Source organism: Cyprinus carpio, chromosome A22, assembly GCF_018340385.1.
Source record: "Cyprinus carpio isolate SPL01 chromosome A22, ASM1834038v1, whole genome shotgun sequence".
In the NCBI taxonomy this organism is placed as follows: domain Eukaryota; kingdom Metazoa; phylum Chordata; class Actinopteri; order Cypriniformes; family Cyprinidae; genus Cyprinus; species Cyprinus carpio.
In genome coordinates, this window is record NC_056593.1 from 4561753 (window position 1) to 4583323 (window position 21571).

Sequence of the window (21571 nt, forward strand, 5' to 3'; positions counted from 1 at the left end):
TCATTATAATATGTGTCTGATTTGTTACAGGAGATAGAAGAAACACTTGATGCTAATTAATTAGTATCATTGGCAGAGAAAAGAACAAGCAAACTATATGCTGAGATGTTGTCAAAAATGTAGCAGATGCACTACTTTGGTTTTAAATGAATTCAACCTGTTGTCACATTCACTAGCGTGCTGTTGTACCAAATCAGTTACTTGCAACCTTGTGCCTAGTTGTCCAACATACACTATTTTGAGTTTGATATTGTGTAATCATAATGGGCCACATAATCCTGTTTACTACCTTGTAGCTAATGCTTGATCCTGTTTTGGGTGTGAATATTAAAGTAGGCTATCAGAAAAGTAGCATGTCTGTTCCATCCCATATTATCAATGCAGGTTCGTTAGATGGACTTCTGTAAATTGCATTTAGTATCCAAAACATTTTAAAATGTATAGTTTTAGAAAATGTCTTTATTGTGGCTGAAATTGAAAATAGACAGGGCTTTTAAATTAAACATTGCTGCCACCAACTGGAATATTTGAGCATGTGACACCTAACATAGATGATCCTGTACCACAAAAGCTGTCATAAGTAGCATGGGTATATTTGTAGCAAAAGCCAAAAATACATTGTATGGGTCAAAATTACTTTAATTTAAATTATTTATTCAGCTTATAGATGATGTAAAAACTTCTTTAATTTAAAAAAATAAAAAAATATCACAAATATAAACACTGTGTACAAACAGACTGACAAAAATAGTTCTGAAATATAAACAAAAAGGTGCTGAAATACTGATGACACTGAACCTTAGACTTCAAGCCATAAGCAACCTTGAGAAATAAGCGAAATTGTATATTAAACCTGTGTACAAACAGACTGAAGCCAGATGGTTGATCTAGTTTCTGAACAGTATTTCAACAGAAAGAAGAAAATACAAGTTCAGACAAGGTAGGCCTATATTAGCTTGGGTTGCAGGAAGTCATTATTATGATCCTGTTGTACTGTATCAACTTTTCAAGTAGACGAACTAGATGATCCAGAAGTGTCTCGTGGTTGTTGCATGTCCCCAATTTAAAAGAAATAAATCAAAGTATGTTAAAACAATTTTCAAACTAAAGGACTTCTGGATTCCCAATTCATGTTACAGCACTTGGATTCACTGTGTGATCTACAACAGCTTCCTCCAAGAAAACAGAAAAACCATAACGTACTGAAAAACTATATTACCACAACAACTACACATTAAAAGTTTATCCATTATAAAAAAGTCACATCAAACTGTGAATATTGTATCTATAAATTCCATTGTTTCTGTAAATTAATCACTATAAGCATTAGATTATTCTTATGCCCTTGTGTTAGTTTCCTATAAATCCAGTAGAATAATATTCCAGATGCTAGAACAACTGGAATCAGTGCTAAAAGATAGAATGACGTAGGGCTTGCAACTTTTACTCAGAGCTGAACATTTCACAATAAAAGTTATGTTCAACTTCTACTATGAAAAACAACAAAGTCATGAATATCTTCACTGACATACCTGGACATGGCTTACAGAGATCCATAATATCAACATTTACACTGTCAAGATCATTAGTTGGAGTGCCCATGAAATTCAGTAGAGGGCACTCCACTCAGGACCATTCCACCCATCAATCACCAGATTTCACTTGCCTAGCACCTGTTGCACCACACACCCGAACTACATTCCCCATGAGTCACTGCATCACAATCACCTTTCTTTGACCTCATTCATCAGCCAATTTCCTTGCCACACCTGCACCTCATTTACACACACATAAAAGCAGCAATCACTCTCACTCACTGCGAAGTCTTGTTTAGCCTGTCTAGCTTTTTGGAGCGTTTTCCCTTGTGTTTGTTTTTTTCCTGTGTCTGATCTTGGATTGTGTGTTTCGACTCTGATTCTCTGCTGCCTGCCCCGATCTCTGCTTGGTTCTGTTTTCGATTCTGGTTGCCCCTAATATACCTGACGCCATTCCTGATTTCTGCCTGTCTGACCATGGATCCGAACACCTCTGACTCCTTGTTACATACACATTATGTAGGAGAGCAAAGGAATTCTTTAATCTCTGAATTCGAGACAATGGAGATAAATTAATTTTGTTCTTTTTCAACTGTACGCAGAAATCTGCATTATTTAATTTTAACATGCAGAATGGCAAGTTAAAGGCAGAGAGGGAAAAAAAGACAAAAACAGCCTTTATAAAAAGCCATGTGGGGTATGAGTGGTTATGAACAAATGAATAAAATGCATTTGTCCGTGTTTCACTCTGTGTCTCAGTGTCTCTTCTGCGCCTCGGGACGCTTTCAACTGGAGCAAGACTGTATGACATTCACATTACTTGATTTAACTGATTTTTACGTAGAAAGGCCGACAGCGCACCTCATACACAGAAATGATTATTCATGTTTTCATAACCGCTGGCCAAATTTAAAAACGAAACTAAATTTAAATCATCTTTTAGAGCAAAGGGGCCCCCTGGTGTTTCGGGGGGCCCTACGCAGCTTGCATATTTTGTATACAGGGAGGATCGGCTCTCTATCTCTCTCTCTATAAATCTGTTTAGTTTACTTCACCACTAGTCACTAATTTTTGTGCAACAGTGAAAATGTTGTTTTATAAATCCTGATGTGTAACTATCTGCAGCACAGATTAGACAAACAGATACATTCCTGTGGTGCTCTTAAGGAGGATGAATTGGGAATCAAATCTTCATTGTCCAGTTCATCATGGCTGGTGTCTGGTGTGTCCCCACTGGATTCCACTGTTACATAAAAATATTTCAAATGCACTATATGGTTTCAGACTTTAAATTGAGTCTGTTGTGAAAATACAATTTACCTGTATCTAACCTTTTGGGCTATTTTGATTGGTCTCAGTTCGGCTCCCAGCATCTGCTGAACACACAAATTTATCAAATTCATCTAATTATCAAAAATTAACAAAAACAAATTCACACAAAATAACCTATATACCAACTAATTTTTTAACAGTCTGTAAAGAGGATCTGTAAAGAGGAGTGGACCAAAATCCCTCTTGAGATGTGTGCAAACCTGGTGACCAACTACAAGAAACGTCTTACCACTGTGCTTCCCAGCAAGGGTTTCTGCACCAAGTACTAAGTCTTGTTTTGCTTGGGGATCAAATACTTATTTCACTCACAATTTTTAACCTTTATATAATGTGTTTGTTCTGGATTTTTTTTGGTTGGTATCCTGTCTCTATACGTTAAAATTACAGACCCTTCACTTCTTTGTAACTGGGCAAACTTACAAAATCAGTAGGGGATCAAATAAATATTTCCCCCACTGTATATATATATATATATATATATATATATATATATATATATATAGTGACATGGGATTTAGTAGATTTACTATATGATCTACTTTATGATCTGTTGAAAGAAAGTTCAGTAAAAAAGTTGAACAATATATTTTTCATAATATTTTGCAATGCATCTGTTCTTTGATAGCTGGTTCTTTGCAGAATTATCACAGTCATTATTTCACGTAGTTTATATAACCTAGTATAAAACCACAATTTTTCTTTTTCTTTTTTAACTGCTACAAGGAATAATTGAATAGTGCAATATTTCTCTCTACGTGAACGTGACTGAAATTAAATATGAACAATAATTTGTTGAGCAATAAAAAGTCTCTTCCATATAAACCACGATATAAACAACATCCACGTGACACACACGTAGTCAATGTTCCATTCGGCGATAGGTGGCGATAATTCACTGATATACGATCCGCCGTGAAACAAGAAGAAGACGTCACCCCTAGCGTCATCAGTCAGCGTTGGGTCTCTTGAGGTAAGACAATAAGACCATCAGTTCTTGGTACTTCATATATTTATACAAGTATAAAACAAAGTTTGTTAAAGCAACTTTTTATGCAGTCATTCTGTATTGTTTTCATCAGGTACAGCGCTATTTGTGCGTCTTTCAGGCGTCTGCTGACTGAAATAAACGTTTAGCCTAGCAGACAACGATGTGAGGAACTAATGTTAAATACATCAAGACCTGTCATTTTGTGTTTTTGTATGTGTTTATGATTATTTCGATTATTTGGAGCAATAATGGTATTGTTACTGAATGCTACTTGGTCAAATGTCAAAGCATGATCTAAGAGGGGAATTAATGGGAGTCAATCTTGATTTCTTCAATGAAAGCATTGATTTGATAACTGATTTATTTTTTATTTTGGCAGTTTTTAGCCCCTATCACACAGCAATTCACCCACAGTTCACCAATAAATGCTGGAATGTTCCCATTAGTCTAAAAGTGAAGAAGATAAAGTGTGTGAAAGAAAATAAACATGAATGATCCAGAGCCCTGCGGAATAAAACAGGAAGATATTGAACAACAAATAGGTTGGTGTTTGTTCTTAATTCTATGATAAGGTTATAATACTCAAACCTGCAAAACTTTTTTTTGTTTAAAAATGATCCAAAATCAATTTTTGAGGAAGTACATAACCAATCAGTGTTCAAAACTATCTCACAACAGTAAGCTTGTAGTAATGTTTTATAATGTGAGTGGTTTGCGTCATTACGTCACGTCTGAATACGTGGGATTACTGTACTTGAAAAAGATTTGCATTTCAAAGAGAACTAGTTCTTAGAAATATTAATTTGCTTTTGAGGTTAAAAGAGCAATTTCTTTCGATGACATTCGAATGGTATGACCATTAGATTGTACAGAGATTGAAATCTACAGATAACATTAATACACACTAAATACAACCAAACAAAAAAGAAAAAAAAAAACAAACTGAAAACAGTGAACAGTGAAACACATCCATATAAAATTGGAGCCTAGAACTCAATTTTCTTACCAAATATTATCTGAGCAGTCATTAATTAAGTATTTTTCTTCCTATATTTCGCGCATCGTGAACAGAACTGCTCCGCCTGCTGTGATGAAACTGACATTTCCCATGACATCCAACCCGACCATTCAAATGCTAAAACATTATTATAAGCTTACCATTTGACTCTTTTGAACAGTCTTTTTATAATGTACTAGATCAGTGATTCATTGATTGTTTTTGGTTCATTTTAGACAAAAAAGAACTCAATTTCCTTACCAAATATTATCTGAGCAGTTTTATTTTATATTTATTTGTATCTGTTTCACAATGGAGCCTAGAACTCAATTTTCTTACCAAATATTATCTGAGCAGTTTTATTTTATATTTATTTGTATCTGTTTCACAATTTTTGCAACCATATTACTAACATTTTGGACGATATAGTATTATATATTGTATGAATATAGCTAATGAAATATATAGTAGTTCGTAGTAGTATTTTCCAAGCAAATCAAGTACTCATTTTTATCATACTAAAAACAAAACACAGACAATTCTTAAAAAATCATCTCGTTTTTTTTTTTTTTTTTTTTTACTCCAACAATATAAAATAGCCCTACTACTTACAGAACTCAGGTGATTTTTCAAACTTGATGTGTTGTTGTGGTAGGCCAGTTTCAAATCACATATTTGGCACACTGCCTTTGTCCTCACTCAATTTAAAGTGCTCCCACACAGCTAAGGTCTTGAGCATTTTTGTCTTCTCTTCCAAATGAAATGAATCATGAAGTTCATGACGTTCACTCTTGATCGATTCATATTCAAGGGCGAATGAGAACCGTTTTGTGGGGGATGCCAGGTGTTAAAAAAAAAAAAAAAAAGAATATTTGAATCACAAAATTGAAAATTGAATGCCAACTCACTGAATAAATATTCAAATAATCAAATATTCTGGTCCAGCCCTTGAAAATACATGAGAGGATCTACACTGGAGAGAAGCAGTATCACTGCCATTCATGTGGGAAGAATTTCACTCATTTTAATTCTCTAATTGGTCATAAAAAAATGCAGTGGCGTCTGACATTACAACACATAGTTCGAGTTCTGATCCTGTACTTTGAGGTGCGATGCTGCATAAGGCTGCATCAAACAATTTTACATCCCTGACTTATAAAATATAGTTAATGAAATATATAGTTAGTAGTTCTTATTAAAAAAAACATTCAAATTGTGTCTGCAATGTTTAAATATAATAATTGGATGATAAAATAATAAAATAATTGGATGATACATTTTTACCCAATTCAAATGAATGCATCAGAATCTTCATATTTCTATTTCGATTTTTTTAATTTATTAATTAATTTTTTAGTGATTTACTGAAAATCATACTTTTGAAACTTTTATTTTAGACCTGATAGAAGAGAACAAGGAGACTGAAGAACTGATTGAAGAAGGGGAGATACATCAGGTCAAAACTGAAGGAACATCCTGGAGTCCCTCATTGAAAAACGACAATATATGTTTCATTTGCCCTCAGTGTGGAAAGTGTTTCTCGTCCAAGCAAAATCTAGACCTTCACATAAAATTGCATAATGGAGGGAAGCCGTACGCATGTGATCAGTGTGAGAAGATTTTCACAATAAAAAGAAACCTGATTGAACACATGAAAATTCACACTGCAGAGAAGCCACACACATGTGATCAGTGTGGGAAGAGTTTCCCACAAAAACGAAACCTTGATGAACATAAGAAAATCCACACTCTGGAGAAGCCATACACGTGTGATCAATGTGGGACGAGTTTCCCATTTAAAGGAAACCTTGACGCGCATAAGAGGATCCACACTGGAGAGAAGCCGCACAAATGTGATCACTGCGGGAAGAATTTTGCACAAAAAGGAAACCTTAACGTACACATGAAACTCCACACTGGAGAGAAGCTGTACACATATCAGTGTTTGAAGAGTTTCACACAAGTACCTTTTAACGATCAAGTGAAAATCCACACTGCAGAGAAGCCACTCAATTGTGATCAATGTGGGAAGAGTTTTTCACAAAAAGGAAACCTTAACGAACATATGAAAATCCACACTGGAGAGAGGCCATTCGCATGTGATCAGTGTGAGAAGAGATTCACACATAAAGGAAACCTTAATGAACACATGAAAATCCACACCGGAGAAAAGCCGTATGCGTGTGATCAGTGTGGGAAGAGTTTTGCACATAAAACAAACCTTAACGACCACATGACAATCCACACTGGAGAGAAACCACACACTTGTGCGCAGTGTGGGAAGAGTTACGCACGAAAAGGAGCCCTTAATGATCACATGAAAATCCACACTGGAGAGAATCTGCACATATGTGATCAGTGTGGGAAGAGTTTCAGAAAATCAGGTGTTTTTAAAGTACATCTGCTTACTCATTCTAGAGAAAGACTGCATAATTGTGACCAATGCGGTAAAAGTTTTTTTAGGGCAGATTTCTTGAAGGACCACCTGAAAGTTCATACAAAGGAGAAGCCTTATGTATGTTCTTTGTGTGGAAAGAGTTTTAGACAGACGAGTGCATTAAAAATACATCAGAAAAGACACAGCGGTGTGAAGGATCATGCTTGCTCTGAGTGTGGGAAGTCTTTTTTTACAGATGGTGCACTGAAAGTCCATCAGTCAGTTCACACTCGAGAAACACCGTATAAGTGTTCACACTGTGACAAGAGATTCAAACGGTCAGGATATCTGAGAATACATGAGAGGATCCACACTGGAGAGAAGCCGTATCACTGCCACTCATGTGGGATGAGTTTCACTCATTTATCTTCTCTAAACCGTCATAAAAAAAAATGCATGTCTGAAATTACAAGTAGTAGTTCGAGTTCTGATCTATAAGACTGCATCAAACAGTTGTTGATAATTGATTCATCAAAGGTTGTTGGATCAATTAATCAACTGATTGGTGCTTATTTTACAGATTAATAATTTATTATTTTATTATTATTCATTTGTCATTCTTCATGCTTTTATATTTTATATCACTTATTCTTTTACTTATTTCTTTGCTCTTGCGATGCTTGCTATTGTTGTTTAATCTTATGACTGTATGGTTTTTAAGAGATTAGAGAATGTCATCGTTTCAAGGTTTTTAAGCTGGCTTTTTCCATTGTTTTTGCTTTGGTATAATAGCACTTGTTGGATTTGTACTGGCCAGACGAAGTCTGAGCTTTTAGACACTTGCATTCAGATGAAGTCTGAGCATTGAAACAAACGCAACTAAGATTATTCAATAAACTGTGGTCTTTGTAATATCATAACTTTGTCTTCTGCTCTTGCCTTTCTCAGTCAAACTTTCAGGTTAGAAGACTGTTAACAGAGTTTTGGGTTTCAGTTGACAGATTTTACTGGTTTTGGACACCAGACAAAACAATATCAGATATCTTCTGACAGGGATTCGGGATCAGATCTAATATGTGTGATATTTCTGATTTCTAGAACCATCTGATCTAACACTGCTTTGCTTAGAACTGAAATGGAAAAAACATTTCCTCTCTTATAATGCATTATAGTGTTAAAATAACCAAAACAATGCTAAGCTGGACAAAGTTTTGTAATCTAATCAAACCAAACTAATTTTTTGCTCTCAAAAATAAAAAGACTCACTCACTGTTTTCATCTTCTCTCATTTTTATGGTTTAGTGTATGCAGCAATGTTTCCACTTGAATGTTCTGACGTACATGTTGTTTTCCCCACGAAAGGACAGTTCTGTCTTCCACGTGTTACTCCTGATAGTATTTTTGGTTTTGTAGGAATGTTGAACTTTATGTTGAACTCGGCTTTGTTTGCACTTCAAAGCGCTGTGTATTTTTTGTAGAATGTACTGTACATTATGAGAATTCTAGACTATTTGATGATCGGGAAGATGCTTTTAGAGCATTTGCTTATCTGCAATAAATATATAAAACTTGGGTAGCAAACTTCCTGTCAGACAAAATTTTGATAATGTGGTGAGCATTTTTATGGTTTAGTGTATGTAAAACAGATTTTACAGAAGGTAAAATGGTTAGAAGGTGAGCTAATCTTTCAAGATTATTTACCTTTGGCTGCATTATAATGATTTCCTAAATCGAAAAAGGATTGAATATTGCTCAAATTATGAAATGACTTAAATATGAGTAGTTCATTTTGCTTATTGAGATTCAAAGATGAAGTCAGTAAAATGATCTTCCAATCACTACTGGGTAGCTCTGTGACGTAACAATAACACAACTTATTATGACATCATATTTTATATGCTAAAACATTAAATTAACTGTTTTATGACCAAAAACATTTCATGATTGAAAATCTAAACACTAGCGATCAAAAACACAGCTATATGATGTTGAACTCAATTGGAGTTATATATATTGCTTACAAGTTATTACATTTATTTCTGAATTAATTATAATTTTTTATGAATACTTTCATATTTATATATATATTTGTATTTATTTGTATGTTTGTATATCTCTTTGTCTATTTGTTCATACAGCACATAAAGGAAAGGTTAAAAATTGATTAAAATGTTTATATTTGACTAACAAACAAAATATAAATACATAGAATGTGAATTTGTGGTAAAACACAAAAAAAATCTGTAATTTACATCTTAGATGGATAAACAAACACAAATGCTGAAATTGTGGGAATTAATGAAAACATCAATTCAATAATGGATTTATTTTTGATTTTGTCAGATCCTGTCCTAGCACACAGCAATTCACCTTCAGTTAATCTCTTCCCACATCAATTCACCTGGAGTGAAGCTCCTCCCACAGCAGATCGCCTGGAGTGGAGCTCCTCCCACAGCAGATCACCTGGAGTGGAGCTCCTCCCACAGCAGATCACCTGGAGTGAAGCTCCACCCACAGCAGATCACTTGGAGTGAAGCTCCTCCCACATCAATTCGCCTGGAGTGAAGCTCCTCCCACAGCAGATCGCCTTGAGTGAAGCTCCACCCACAGCAGATCACCTGGAGTGAAGCTCCTCCCACATCAACTTGCCTGGAGTGAAGCTCCTCCCACAGCAGATTGCTTGGAGTGAAGCTCCACCCACAGCAGATCACCTGGAGTGAAGCTCCTCCCACATCAATTCGCCTGGAGTGAAGCTCCTCCCACAGAAGATCGCCTGGAGTGAAGCTCCACCCACAGCAGATCGCCTGGAGTGAAGCTCCTCCCACAACAGATCACCTGGAGTGAAGCTCCACCCACAGCAGATCACCTGGAGTGAAGCTCCTCCCACATCAATTCACCTGGAGTGAAGCTCCTCCCACAGCAGATCACCAGTAAATGCTGGAATATTCCCATCAGCCTACAAGTGAAGAAAATAGAGTTCATGAAAGAACATGAGTGATCCAGAAGCCTGCTGAATGGAGCACGAAGATGCTGAAGAACAAAGAAGTTTGTGTTTATTCCTGAATCTTTATTAAAGACAACTTTGGGAACATTAAGGTCATAATATTTTAATCAGATTTAGTCATTATAAAAGTAATATGAGCTGTTAAATAGTTGAAGCAGCAAATAATATATGGAACCCAGTCATGAACTGGGTACATACTGGAGCCTGAATTAAAATATTTTATTGTTTGTTTTAAAAATATTAGCGATTTAAGAAAAAAAAATCATACTGATATTTATTACCAGAGCTGTTTTATTTACATTCATTTTATACTGGTTCAGAATTTTTTTTTTTTTTTTTTTTGCAACTGTGTTACTAAACTTTGTCCATTTAACTGTTTTCTATCAATACACAAAATGTATTAAACTTGGGTTGTAAACAGGATTGCACATTTTATCATAAATTGGGCAAATTCTAATATACTGAAATAAATTAAATTTCTCTTGAATTATGGAAGCTAATCTGAATTATTTAGAAATTATTTTCTTACAATAACTTCGGTTACAGCATTGATGAATGCAGCCAACACTGCAATTTGTATAAAAATGTAGTAGTTCTCACTACATGTGACTTGTGTTTATAACTTTTAAAATTTATATTTGGAAGATCATACATGGAAAATTGCATGGAAATATAATTGATTTATTGATAAACAAACCATAATCGCGACTGATCGCGATGATTTAAAAAAATAGATTCCAGTGTAATTTCAATAATAGTGTATAAAAGGCTCCTAGGGAAGGGTAGACGTTTTATGAGGGGCTTTTATTTTGATACTTTGAAGAGTGCAGTTTCCGGTGCATCCAGTTGGAGTTATTATTGTTATTGTGTGTTGCTGCCTGCTGTTTCTTCCCACCGTTCCTGGAATTCGGATGCTCGTTGGTGTTCAAAATGTAAGTGCATGACCATACAGTAAGTTTTCTTCGATTTCTATATGTTTCCAACCATGTTTGAAGTGTATTATTTAACTTTGTACGTTTGTAATGAAATGCACGGACATGTAACGATTCACGTGTGTTCGATTAATCAAGATGTGCGACGCAATTAATGATAAATAGTTTTAGAGTTTATCTTGTAATAGGTCTGTCATCTGCAGAAATGTTAACCAGCTGTATTGCCCCTTTGATGGTGTTATTTGGGAAATTGCATTGTTTGTGAATGCACATGGATAGTGTGATCAGACTAATAGTTATATTGTCTTCAGTTGCACATCCTCTGCATATTTAGAGCCAGAGCATTTCCACTCTATCAAATAGTCTTCAATACACATCTGATTTTATCCCGATTTTCATTTTAGATGTAAACCAACTGTGCTGTACTTACATGACCAATACTAATGGAGCACATGCACAGAAAGTGCCTTGGAAAAAAGAGAATTCTTAGCTTAAAATGCTTTTAATAACTCTTTATAACAAGCACACCCCACAATAAAGTTCATTTTACAACAATCATTTTATGTTGACGGATTTGGCTATTTTGGAGGTTACATTTGGGCTTTTAGGGAGGGACTAAAGTGCACATTTTTAAAGGAGAGGAAAGGAACATGAGCACGATTAAAAACAAAAGTCAAAATGAGAAACGGAACCAACACAATAATATTTTTCCCTCTTGATTATCGCTTTTTTATAATCGTCATAAGTCAAAAAGTGAAATCGGAGATCAATTTCCATTAATCGCACAGCCCTAAATTCTAAATGAATTATTATATCACATTGCAGTTGTCTGCTGCTACATTTATGCTCACGTTTATGTCCATCAATTTGAAATTTTTCTCTTTGATACTTCTTTTACTGCAAATTACTCCCCTGTGAACAAACATACTGAGTACAAGTCTTTTGAAAAATTGAAGGATGGAATTTATTTTGTTGATTAACCTCTAGAGTGACAAAAGTTACACATCTTTTTACTTTCATTTCAGACCTCATGGAAGATAATTTGGAGAGGGAAGACATGAGTGAATCGGAGGAGAACCATCGTCAAGTCCAAACTGGAGAAAAATCTTTTCCTTCCTCACAAACTGAAAGTCCTTTTTTGCTGACAAGAAGTGCACAAATATATTTCACCTGCCCTCAGTGCGGAAGATGTTTCCTACACAAACAAGGTCTTAAACTTCATATAAGAGTTCACACCGGAGAGAAACCATACACATGTGATCAGTGTGACAAGAGTTTCACACGAAAAGGAAACCTTAATGATCACATGAAAATCCACACCGGAGAGAAGCCGTATGCATGTGATCATTGTGGGAAGAGTTTTTCACTAAAACAAAACCTTAAGGTTCACATCAGAATCCACACTGGAGAGAAACCACACGTTTGTGTTCAGTGCGGGAAGAGCTATGCAGGAAAATATTTACTCAATGATCACATGAAAATCCACACTGGAGAAAAGCCGTATGCATGTGATCAGTGTGGGAAGAGTTTCACGCATAAAAAAAACTTTAACGAACACATGACAATCCACACTGGAGAGAAACCACACACTTGTGCGCAGTGTGGGAAGAGTTACGCACGAAAAGGAGCCCTTAATGATCACATGAAAATCCACACTGGAGAGAATCTGCACACGTGTGATCAGTGTGGGAAGAGTTTCAGGAAATCAGGTGGTTTTAAAAAACATCTGCTCAGTCATTCTAGAGAAAGACTGTATAATTGTGACCAATGCGGTAAAAAGTTTTTTAGGGCAGATTTTCTGAAGAACCACCTGAAAGTTCATACAAAGCAGAAGCCTTATGTATGTTCTTTGTGTGGAAAGAGTTTTAGACAGACGAGCGCATTAAAAATACACCAGAAAAGACACAGCGGTGTGAAGGATCATGCTTGCTCTGAGTGTGGGAAGTCTTTTTTTACATATGATTCACTGAAAGTGCATCAGTCAGTTCACACTCGAGAAACACCGTATAAGTGTTCACACTGTGACAAGAGATTCAAACGGTCAGGATATCTGAGAATACATGAGAGGATCCACACTGGAGAGAAGCCGTATCACTGCCACTCATGTGGGAAGAGTTTCACTCATTTATCTTCTCTAAGCGGTCATAAAAAAAAATGCATGTCTGAAATTAAAACTTGCAGTTTGAGTTCTGGTCCTGTTCTCTGAGGTGCGATGATGTGTGGGACTGGATATAATTTTAGTATTATTATTCATTTGTCATTCTTCATGCTTTTATATTTTATGTTACTTGTTGTTTAATCTTACGACTGTATGGTTTGTAAGAGATTAGAGAATGTCTTCGTTTCAAGGTTTTTAATGTTGGAGGAAAATAATGTGAAGCAGTGCTTTTCCATTGTTGTTGCTTTGGTATAGCAACACTTGTCTTAACAAGATAGGATCAGGAGACAATATGAGAAAACAGCTGGAAGTGGACGCGTTAAGTACCCAGCTAAAAGTGTACAGACAAAGATTGGACCTGATGGAAGAGAAGGAGGAGAGTGATGATCTCAGTGAAGCGGAGCAGAAACATCATGCCAAAACTGGTGACTGAAAACAATTTCTTGCACAGAGAAAAACAGCCGAGAGGCAAAAAAGTTCACTTGTTCTCCGTGTGAAAAAAGTTTCCTGAACAAAGTCTTAAAATTCTCATGAGAGTTCATAGTGGAGAGAATGTGGGAGGAGTTTCACACAGAAAAGAAACCTTACTGGACACATGAGGATCCACACTGGAGAGAAGACATATATGTGTGATAAGTGTTGGATAGCTATATATCAAACACCTGTTGTATTTTTACGTAAGGTTCATGTAGGGCTATTTAACGATTTCCCAACCATTGACAGTTTTCTGTCCACTGCCATTTTCAGCACAGCCTCTTTCTTTTAAATATAAAAAAGAAGGCATGAAGTTGAATAATTGTGTTGTTGTTTAAAAACAAAGGCTCTCTTTCTTTTGGTATATTGTATGTTCAAATATTTATACAAATCTTTTGGTATATTGTATGTTCAAATATTTATACAACAAAATATTTTGGGGGCCAAGAAAGATTTGGGTAGCACTTTATTTTACAGTCCTGTTCCTCATGTACATACTATGTACTTATTTTAGTAATTACAGTTACTATGTAATAACTAGGTACTAACCCTGTGTCACGATCATTAGTTGGAGTGCCCATGAACTTCAGTAGAGGGCACTCCACTCAGGACCATTCCACCCATCAACCACCAGATTTCACTTGGACACTAGCACCTCTTAAAACACCTCAACACAACCTAAACACACACAACATCAGTCACTGCATCACAATCACCTTGCCACACCTGCACCTCATTCATCAGCCAATTTTCTTGACACACCTGCACCTCATTTACACACACATAAGAGCAGCACAATAACTCTCACTCACTGCGAAGTCTTGTTTAGCCTGTCTAGAATTCCGAGCGGTTTCCCTTGTGTTTGGTTTTCCTGTGTCTGATCTTGGATTGTGTATTTCGACTCTGATTCTCTGCTGCCTGCCCCCGATCTCTGCTTGGTTCTGTGGATTCTGGTTTTCGACGCCATTCCTGATTCTGGTTCTTTGCCCATGGATCTGAATATACTTCTGAACCCTAGCTCTCCACCCTATGTAGTTACAGTGTTTTTTCTTAGAGTGTAAAGGTATTACTGTAAATAAAGTGCAACATTGTTGGAAAAACCAGATAAAACGCTGGTATGAATAGTTGTATGATGTTTAAGATATATATTTTATATGAAAACAACAGTTTTCATCACATCAATTATCATAACATCCACAAATTTAAAATCTTCAAATCACCCGTAAACGGCCACTTAAAGCTCATTTCATTGGTGTCAACTGTGTAAATAACCCGCTAAAGTTAAATAAATTTGTATAGTTTTTGCATTGAATTGTTGACAGTCAACTGTCTGTGCGTGTGCGCGCTATTGGTCATTGCCTTTGTTTCTTTGTGTGTTCTGTAGCTCTTACAGTGTTTTTACTTGAGTGTAAAGGTATTAAACATTTTTGGAAACACCAGATAAGGAGTATCAGACAAAACCAAACACAAAATAAAAATTATACTCAACTGTCATTTGTTGCTTAGAAATGTTTACATTTATTTCTGAATTTGTTTACAACATTAAAAAAATCAGTAACTTTACATTTTGAAGGACACATTTGGACATATAAATATAATATAAATAAAACATGGCCTAAATGCTTAAAGATCAACTATGTTTATGAATGAACAGCACAAATGTGAGTGATCCAGAACCCTGCAGAATGGAACATGAAGATACTGAAGTACAAACAGGTTGGTGTTAATTAGGGCTGTCAAAAAAAAAAAAAAAAAAAAAAACAACAACAAAAAAATCGAATTTCGAATATTCGTCGAATTTAAAATAAAAATCCACATTCGAATGCAAAAATGTTTGCCTTCGAATTTTAGGTGGGGACATCTTCTATCACCGTTGCACTCGCGTCTCACACAACAGAGCCGCATGTTTAGAAAGCCATGTAAAATTAAGGTGAGTTTAACTTTTAAAAAACATATCTCGAGACTTTATGTTGGGTTTTTCCCCATCCCACTGCATCTCATTTTTAAATGAAAAATGTACTCTGTTTGATTGGCTTTCCGCCCTTCGTATTAAACTATGCATGCATACGTGATGCTGTTTTGTTTATAGTTCTTTAACCAACTTAATTATAATTGGTTTATAAACATTATTTTAAATATTATGCACTTTTTTCACAGTCATGTTTTCTTATGCTTTGAATAAACGTGCGTTAATAATATTTTGCCCAATGCGCCCTCTTGTGGCCTCAGAAGAGAAGCCAAAAGCTTTTCTTCACCCTAACTGAAATTATGCATTTTAAATTCGAATTTAATTCCCTAGAGGTAATTATTAATTATCTAAAATAAAAAATAAAAAGTTACATTTTTTTAAACACGATTTTTTAATTTTACAAACAAGGGTTTCTATAGTTTTTTTTTAAATAATAATTGGAACACTACCCAATTCATGTAAAGTTCAATTTAAATATCATATTTTAAAATAATAAAAATATCATAATTTTGTATACCAATTGTTTTTGTGGAAGAAAAATAGATTTTATTGATTCTGCATGATTTTACTCATATGCTTATGGAACATGTATATGGCCTTCTTTACTTAGAACTGCTTTGCAGTCAGAATGAGATATGGTTTGAGGCTTAAAGAGAGGATGTATGGGGTGACAAGGGGGCCTGTATAGACCTAAAGTTTGGCCTGGAAAACTGGGAGATGAGTGGGTGCCAGTCCATGACCTAGAAGGTCACCCTGTTCCTAAAATATGAGGGTCCGAGTCCTAGAAGTATGATGTAGTAGAATGTGTGTAACCCCTTGTGTAGTTTGGGGCTGATCCCTCACCTTTCTCATGATCATCCTTACCCCATGAGGAGAGATCTTGCACGGAGCTTCAGACCGAGGCCGATTGATGGTTGTTCTGTATTTCTTCCATTTCTGAATAACCGCACCAACAGTTGTCTCCTTCTCACCATGCTTCTTGCTGATGGTCTTGTAGCCCATTCCAGCTTTGTGTAGATCTGCAATCTTGTCTCTGACATCTTTTGACAGCTCTTTGGCCATTCCTAATGGTATAAAAAACTCTTTTGAAAGAAGAGCAAAATTATAATCCAATTTCTCTGTATACCACTTATATTTCAACTGAAAGAATTTTGATTACTATTGACAAATTCAGTATCCACTTTTTTCACGATCAAATCAACAGAAAATATATTCCACACAAATATCTATTAACAAACAACAAAAGATGTCATATTTAAAATATTACATAGATCCTACTCTTGTGACATTGCACTCAGTAAGTAGCCCTAACTGATATTAGCAGGCTCATCAATCACCTAGTTACAAACATTCATTTCATGGCAACAATTTAGATCTCGTTTCCTGAATCTCATATTGAAATTTCTGCCTCTAAATCTGCCTCTAGATCCAGCATGCTGTTCTCCTGCACTTCTGTGCTCCATCGTCTCTGTGCTCCTCCGTTCCCCCGGGATTCCCTGGAAAGATATAAGGAACCCTATCAGACTCAGATAAGGTGCATTAACCCTTGCTATTCCCCTTTTACTCACCTGGACCTGTTGCTTTGCTCTCTTCTGCCTGCCTGTTGTAAATAAACCTGTTTGAGCACTTACCGCTGTGTCCTCTAGTGTATTTGCTGACAATTGTACAAAAATTGGATAGGAATGCAGACCTCTATATTATTGGGACAGTTACACTCTGAGGGCTGTAGGGGGCAGCATTTAACTTCCTTTACGTCACTTCAGATCAGCAGAGTAGAGAAATGGACTTTATTAATTTGTACAGTGAAACATTTCAGGTCACATTGTTGTCTCTATATGCATTCATCGTTGTTATAGATCTGCCCAGTGAGAATTAATGCATGAATTTCATAGGTTTATCCAAATACACAAATACACTAGAGGACACAGTAAGTGCTCAAACAGCAGGTTTATTTACAACAGGCAGGCAGAAGAGAGCAAAGCAACAAATGAGAAACATGACAAGCAATTTATCATGTAAGAGCAAATAATCCTACAGTACTGTCATTGCAAGTAAACTTCAACAGAATAATATTAGGAAGTGCCTTGTGGTTTGTTCAATGAAGTACTATACCTTGTTAGTTTTTTTTTAAAAAAATGTATAGTTGCCCTGATGGACCCACTGTTCTATTCAGGCCAGTAGAAAATAATCTTTTTGAGTGGAGGTTTAAGGACAATTAGCAAAATAAACTTGAAGTGAATTAATACCAGTATTCTTGTATGTATCAAGTTACAATCTGTGTGCTGTAGAGGATGGCATTTAACTTTCTTTACATTAATTCAGCTACGTCCAAACCTGTTCCTGGAGGGTCACTGTCATTAAGAGTTTAGCGCCAACAGTACTTACACACACCTGAACCAGGTAATCAAGGGTTTCAGGTTTACTAGAAACTTTCAGGCAACTGTTTTGGAACTTTGCAGGACATTGTAACCTACTGCATTAGTTCAGATATCAACAGGAAAGAGAAGAGCACTTCATTCATATGTAAAATTAAGTGCTAATCTATGCTGTGCATGCAGTGACTAAACTGATGTATTATTATTATTATTATTATTGAAATGTAATATGTTTGCATTGAGTTGTGTGAATCTCACAAACTGAGCTCACATGTCAACACCTAGAACTATGCACACTACGTTCTCATGGCACATTCTTTAAAGTTTCTCAGGCACTTTTCTGAAAGGCTACAGTGTTATGAGACAACACCCATCAGTTTTCATTGCAGTCACAATGAGTTGTTTTGTTTGAATGACATTTAAGGTCACATTGTTGTCATTACGTGCTTTCATCATTTTTATAGATGTTCTCAGTGTTAAATATGAAGAGTTCAGATGCGAAAGGCTCTAAGTGCCATCTGAAATTTTAATCTAAAATGAACATTTTTATCAGGCTCCAATATTAATGTTCAGTTATTTCACTTTAATAGCATAGAAAAGGACCTATACATTGCCATTAAATTTATGGGATCCCTCATACACCCTGCCAAAACTTCCTGACCCTATAAACTCTCCCACTTCAAAGAGAGACACTGTACACGAATGCTGGGTTAAAAACAACCATTTCTGGGTTATTTGGCAACCCAGCCCTTGATAAATATTGGACAGAACACAGGTTGGGTTATTTTGACAGAGCTTGTTGACAATAACCCAATAGCTTGTTTTTTTTTTTGTTTTTTTTTTGACATCCCATTTGCTGGGTCAGTCAGCCAACTGAAGCTTTTTTTTCTTTCTAAAATCTGTAAAGGTTCATCTCTCACACAAAAATATTTAATTTTAATTGACAAAAGCATTTAAATTAAGATATACATAATTAAATGCAAATAGTCTGGCTGTGCTTAATGGGTACATGTTTATACAAACAATCATAACCATGAACCCACTAATCACACATCACAACTTATCCATAGTCTTGTTTATTTGAAAAAACCAAATTCAATCACCAAAAAAAAAAAAAAAAAAAAAACGGAAGACTAAAGCAAGCAACAAGGCATTCAATTTGATCAGTTAAATATCATCAGCATCTAGATTCCATGTTCAGCTCTCATTATGAAGCCTCTTATTATGGATGGCAACTTATCCATAGTCTCCCACAGAAACTATCCTCATTATGAAGCCTCTTATTATGGATGGCAACTTATCCATAGTCTCCTAAGGCTGGAAATACAATACAAAGGTCAGAGCCAGTCTGTAGATTTGAGTTGATATCAGTTAATATTTAAAGTCTGTTTATGAAGTATTAATATAGATGTTCAATGTGGAAGAGCTTAAAGGGAGCACACTGAGCTTAATGGGAGCAGCACCAATTTTTAATACATTTCATGTAATATTTATTAAAATGTTACATCTTGAGACATATTGTGTGTGTGGGTCTTGCTTTGCTGTCTGTCTGTCATTTCAGTTGAATTCAATATGTGCTTTATTGGCATGACAGTTGTTACAATGTATCGGCAAAGCATAGTGTTTACATTGAATCTAGAACACACACACACATATATATATATATATATATATATATATATATATATATATATGCAACAAAAACATGCATGTATATACATTTAAAAAGTAGAACAAATAACATTTTTAAATTCTAGGAACAATTTATAATTCAATGTGGTGAGTGTTTGTGTGTTTGTGGTGTGTGTGTTTGTGGGTGCATCACTGATTTGTTGACTCCTCCCTCTTTTTGTGACAGGCATCAATGTATCTTGCTGCTAGTAAGATACAATCTTGTTTTTCACCTAATAAATATTGAAGTTGTGTTTTCTTGTTAAACATTTTGAAGTCAGGGTAAAGTATTTCAAATTTGGGATAAAATTTCTTTCTAATTTCTTCATAGTTCTTCTCAGCTGGGGAGGAAGTGTGTCACTGTCTCCACTTCCCCGTGATTACAGTAAGGGAAGATGTGGCTGTCTCTGGGCAGCCAGTGCTGTTGATATCTGGCAGTCTCTATAGTCAGAGTATGACTGCTCAGTCTGGACCTTGTCATCTGTCTTCTTCATTTACAGTCTTTTACTGTCCTCAGATATTCTGTAGTTGTGTAGTCTCTAAGTTTACTTAGTTTTTCTGTTGTTTCAGTCCAATAAGGTAGATAATTTTCTTTTTGTGCTTTTATAATGTGGTTTGGCCAAATTGTGTGGATGGATATTTCAGTGTCCTGATGCTGGCTGTTGTTAGTTGCTCTTGTATCAGAGGAAGATGGCCATAGAAGGCAATATTATTTTAAAACTCTTTTTGCACGTACTACACAAAAACAGATGTGTTTGTCAATTTACGGAGTTAAACTATGAAACACCTTGGACTATGAACTGAAGTGCTCCAAAAGTGTTTGTAAATTTAAGAATTTGTATAAGAAAAAAATACAGGAATGTTATAAGAAAAATGATGACTAACATGCTTAAAATAATGATAATTAAGTGTAAAAATAGGTATTACTGAAAATACTTGGTGTTTGGGGTGAGGATTGGGGTTGATCCATTTATAAAGTAGCTGTTTTTTTTTTTTTTTTTTTTTTTTTTTTTTGATGTGCACAAATAAGCGACAGGTACCATAAGATTTTCTTCTTCCTGTCCTGTTCGTTCATGTACGTAATGAATGAATGAATGAATTAAGTTATGTATGACTTGTGCAATAAATAAATAAATAAATGTTAGTTTGTTTCTGCAGCTTCAGGACCATCTGAATCAGTGGACTTTTTTCAGGGTTCACTTCATGGCTTTTAAGGGCTTTAAAATGGTAAGAGTTGGGGTCGCTCACTTTTAGGTCTATCCAAAATTTGATGGCTAGTTTCTCAATGCACATTAGTAGAGGGTATTGGCCTAATTCTGTCCTGCATGCGTTGTTCGTAGTATTCCTCTGGACTCTGAGGAGACTCTTACAGAACTCCACATGCAGGGCTTCAATCGGATTTTTGTCTCATTTTTCAAATTCATGATTTAGGAGAGGACCCCACACATCACTGCCATATAATGCAATAGGTTCTATGACTGATTGGAATATTTTGAGCCAGATTCGAATTGGTATTTCAATTTGGACAGATTTTTTGATGGCATAAATTTAGATTTTTTGATGGCATAAAAGGCCCTTATTGCTTTCTCTTTCAGTTCATTCACAGCCAAGTTTACCAGTGGCATTTATCTTCAGCCTGAGGTATGTTTAGTTTGTGGTGTTTTAAATTTTGGTCATACCAAGGGTGAAGTTGTGTCTCTTTCCCTGAACTCTGGGTCTTTTCTGGAATGTTAGTACTTTAGTTTTGTTAGGATTGACA

General features: G+C 35.5%; 2 protein-coding genes across 6 annotated transcripts; both read left to right on the forward strand.

Moving 5' to 3' along the window:
* The first annotated feature begins 3725 nt into the window (after positions 1–3725).
* LOC109063291 (gastrula zinc finger protein XlCGF57.1-like) lies at positions 3726–8505 on the forward strand. Of its 4 annotated transcripts, XM_042712333.1 has the most exons (4): positions 3791–3837; positions 3947–4017; positions 4235–4397; positions 6250–8505. In XM_042712333.1, exons 3-4 carry the CDS (start codon positions 4343–4345, stop codon positions 7725–7727), a joined length of 1533 nt encoding a protein of 510 aa, XP_042568267.1. In that variant the 5' UTR covers positions 3791–3837; positions 3947–4017; positions 4235–4342; the 3' UTR covers positions 7728–8505. The 4 variants fall into 4 exon arrangements, with proteins under 4 accessions (XP_042568268.1, XP_042568267.1, XP_042568269.1 ...); XM_042712334.1 differs by lacking the exon at positions 3947–4017 and having other exon boundaries at positions 3726–3837; XM_042712335.1 differs by lacking the exon at positions 3791–3837 and having other exon boundaries at positions 3844–4017.
* A 2424-nt stretch (positions 8506–10929) lies between these two features.
* On the forward strand, positions 10930–14049 carry LOC109056126 (gastrula zinc finger protein XlCGF8.2DB-like). 2 transcript variants are annotated; one of them, XM_042712339.1, is made up of 2 exons: positions 10930–11165; positions 12191–14049. In XM_042712339.1, exons 1-2 carry the CDS (start codon positions 11027–11029, stop codon positions 13369–13371), a joined length of 1320 nt encoding a protein of 439 aa, XP_042568273.1. In that variant the 5' UTR covers positions 10930–11026; the 3' UTR covers positions 13372–14049. The 2 variants fall into 2 exon arrangements, with proteins under 2 accessions (XP_042568273.1, XP_042568274.1); XM_042712340.1 differs by having other exon boundaries at positions 11042–11184.
* Positions 14050–21571: the final 7522 nt, after the last annotated feature.

Coding starts and splice junctions, on each gene's coding strand:
- LOC109063291 (XM_042712334.1), top strand. CDS start 4,343: ATGAATGATCCAGAGCCCTGCGGAATAAAACAGGAAGATATTGAACAA. Junction 4,398..6,249: donor AGATATTGAACAACAAATAG/GTTGGTGTTTGT, acceptor CTTTTATTTTAG/ACCTGATAGAAGAGAACAAG.
- LOC109056126 (XM_042712339.1), top strand. CDS start 11,027: ATGAGGGGCTTTTATTTTGATACTTTGAAGAGTGCAGTTTCCGGTGCA. Junction 11,166..12,190: donor TGCTCGTTGGTGTTCAAAAT/GTAAGTGCATGA, acceptor CTTTCATTTCAG/ACCTCATGGAAGATAATTTG.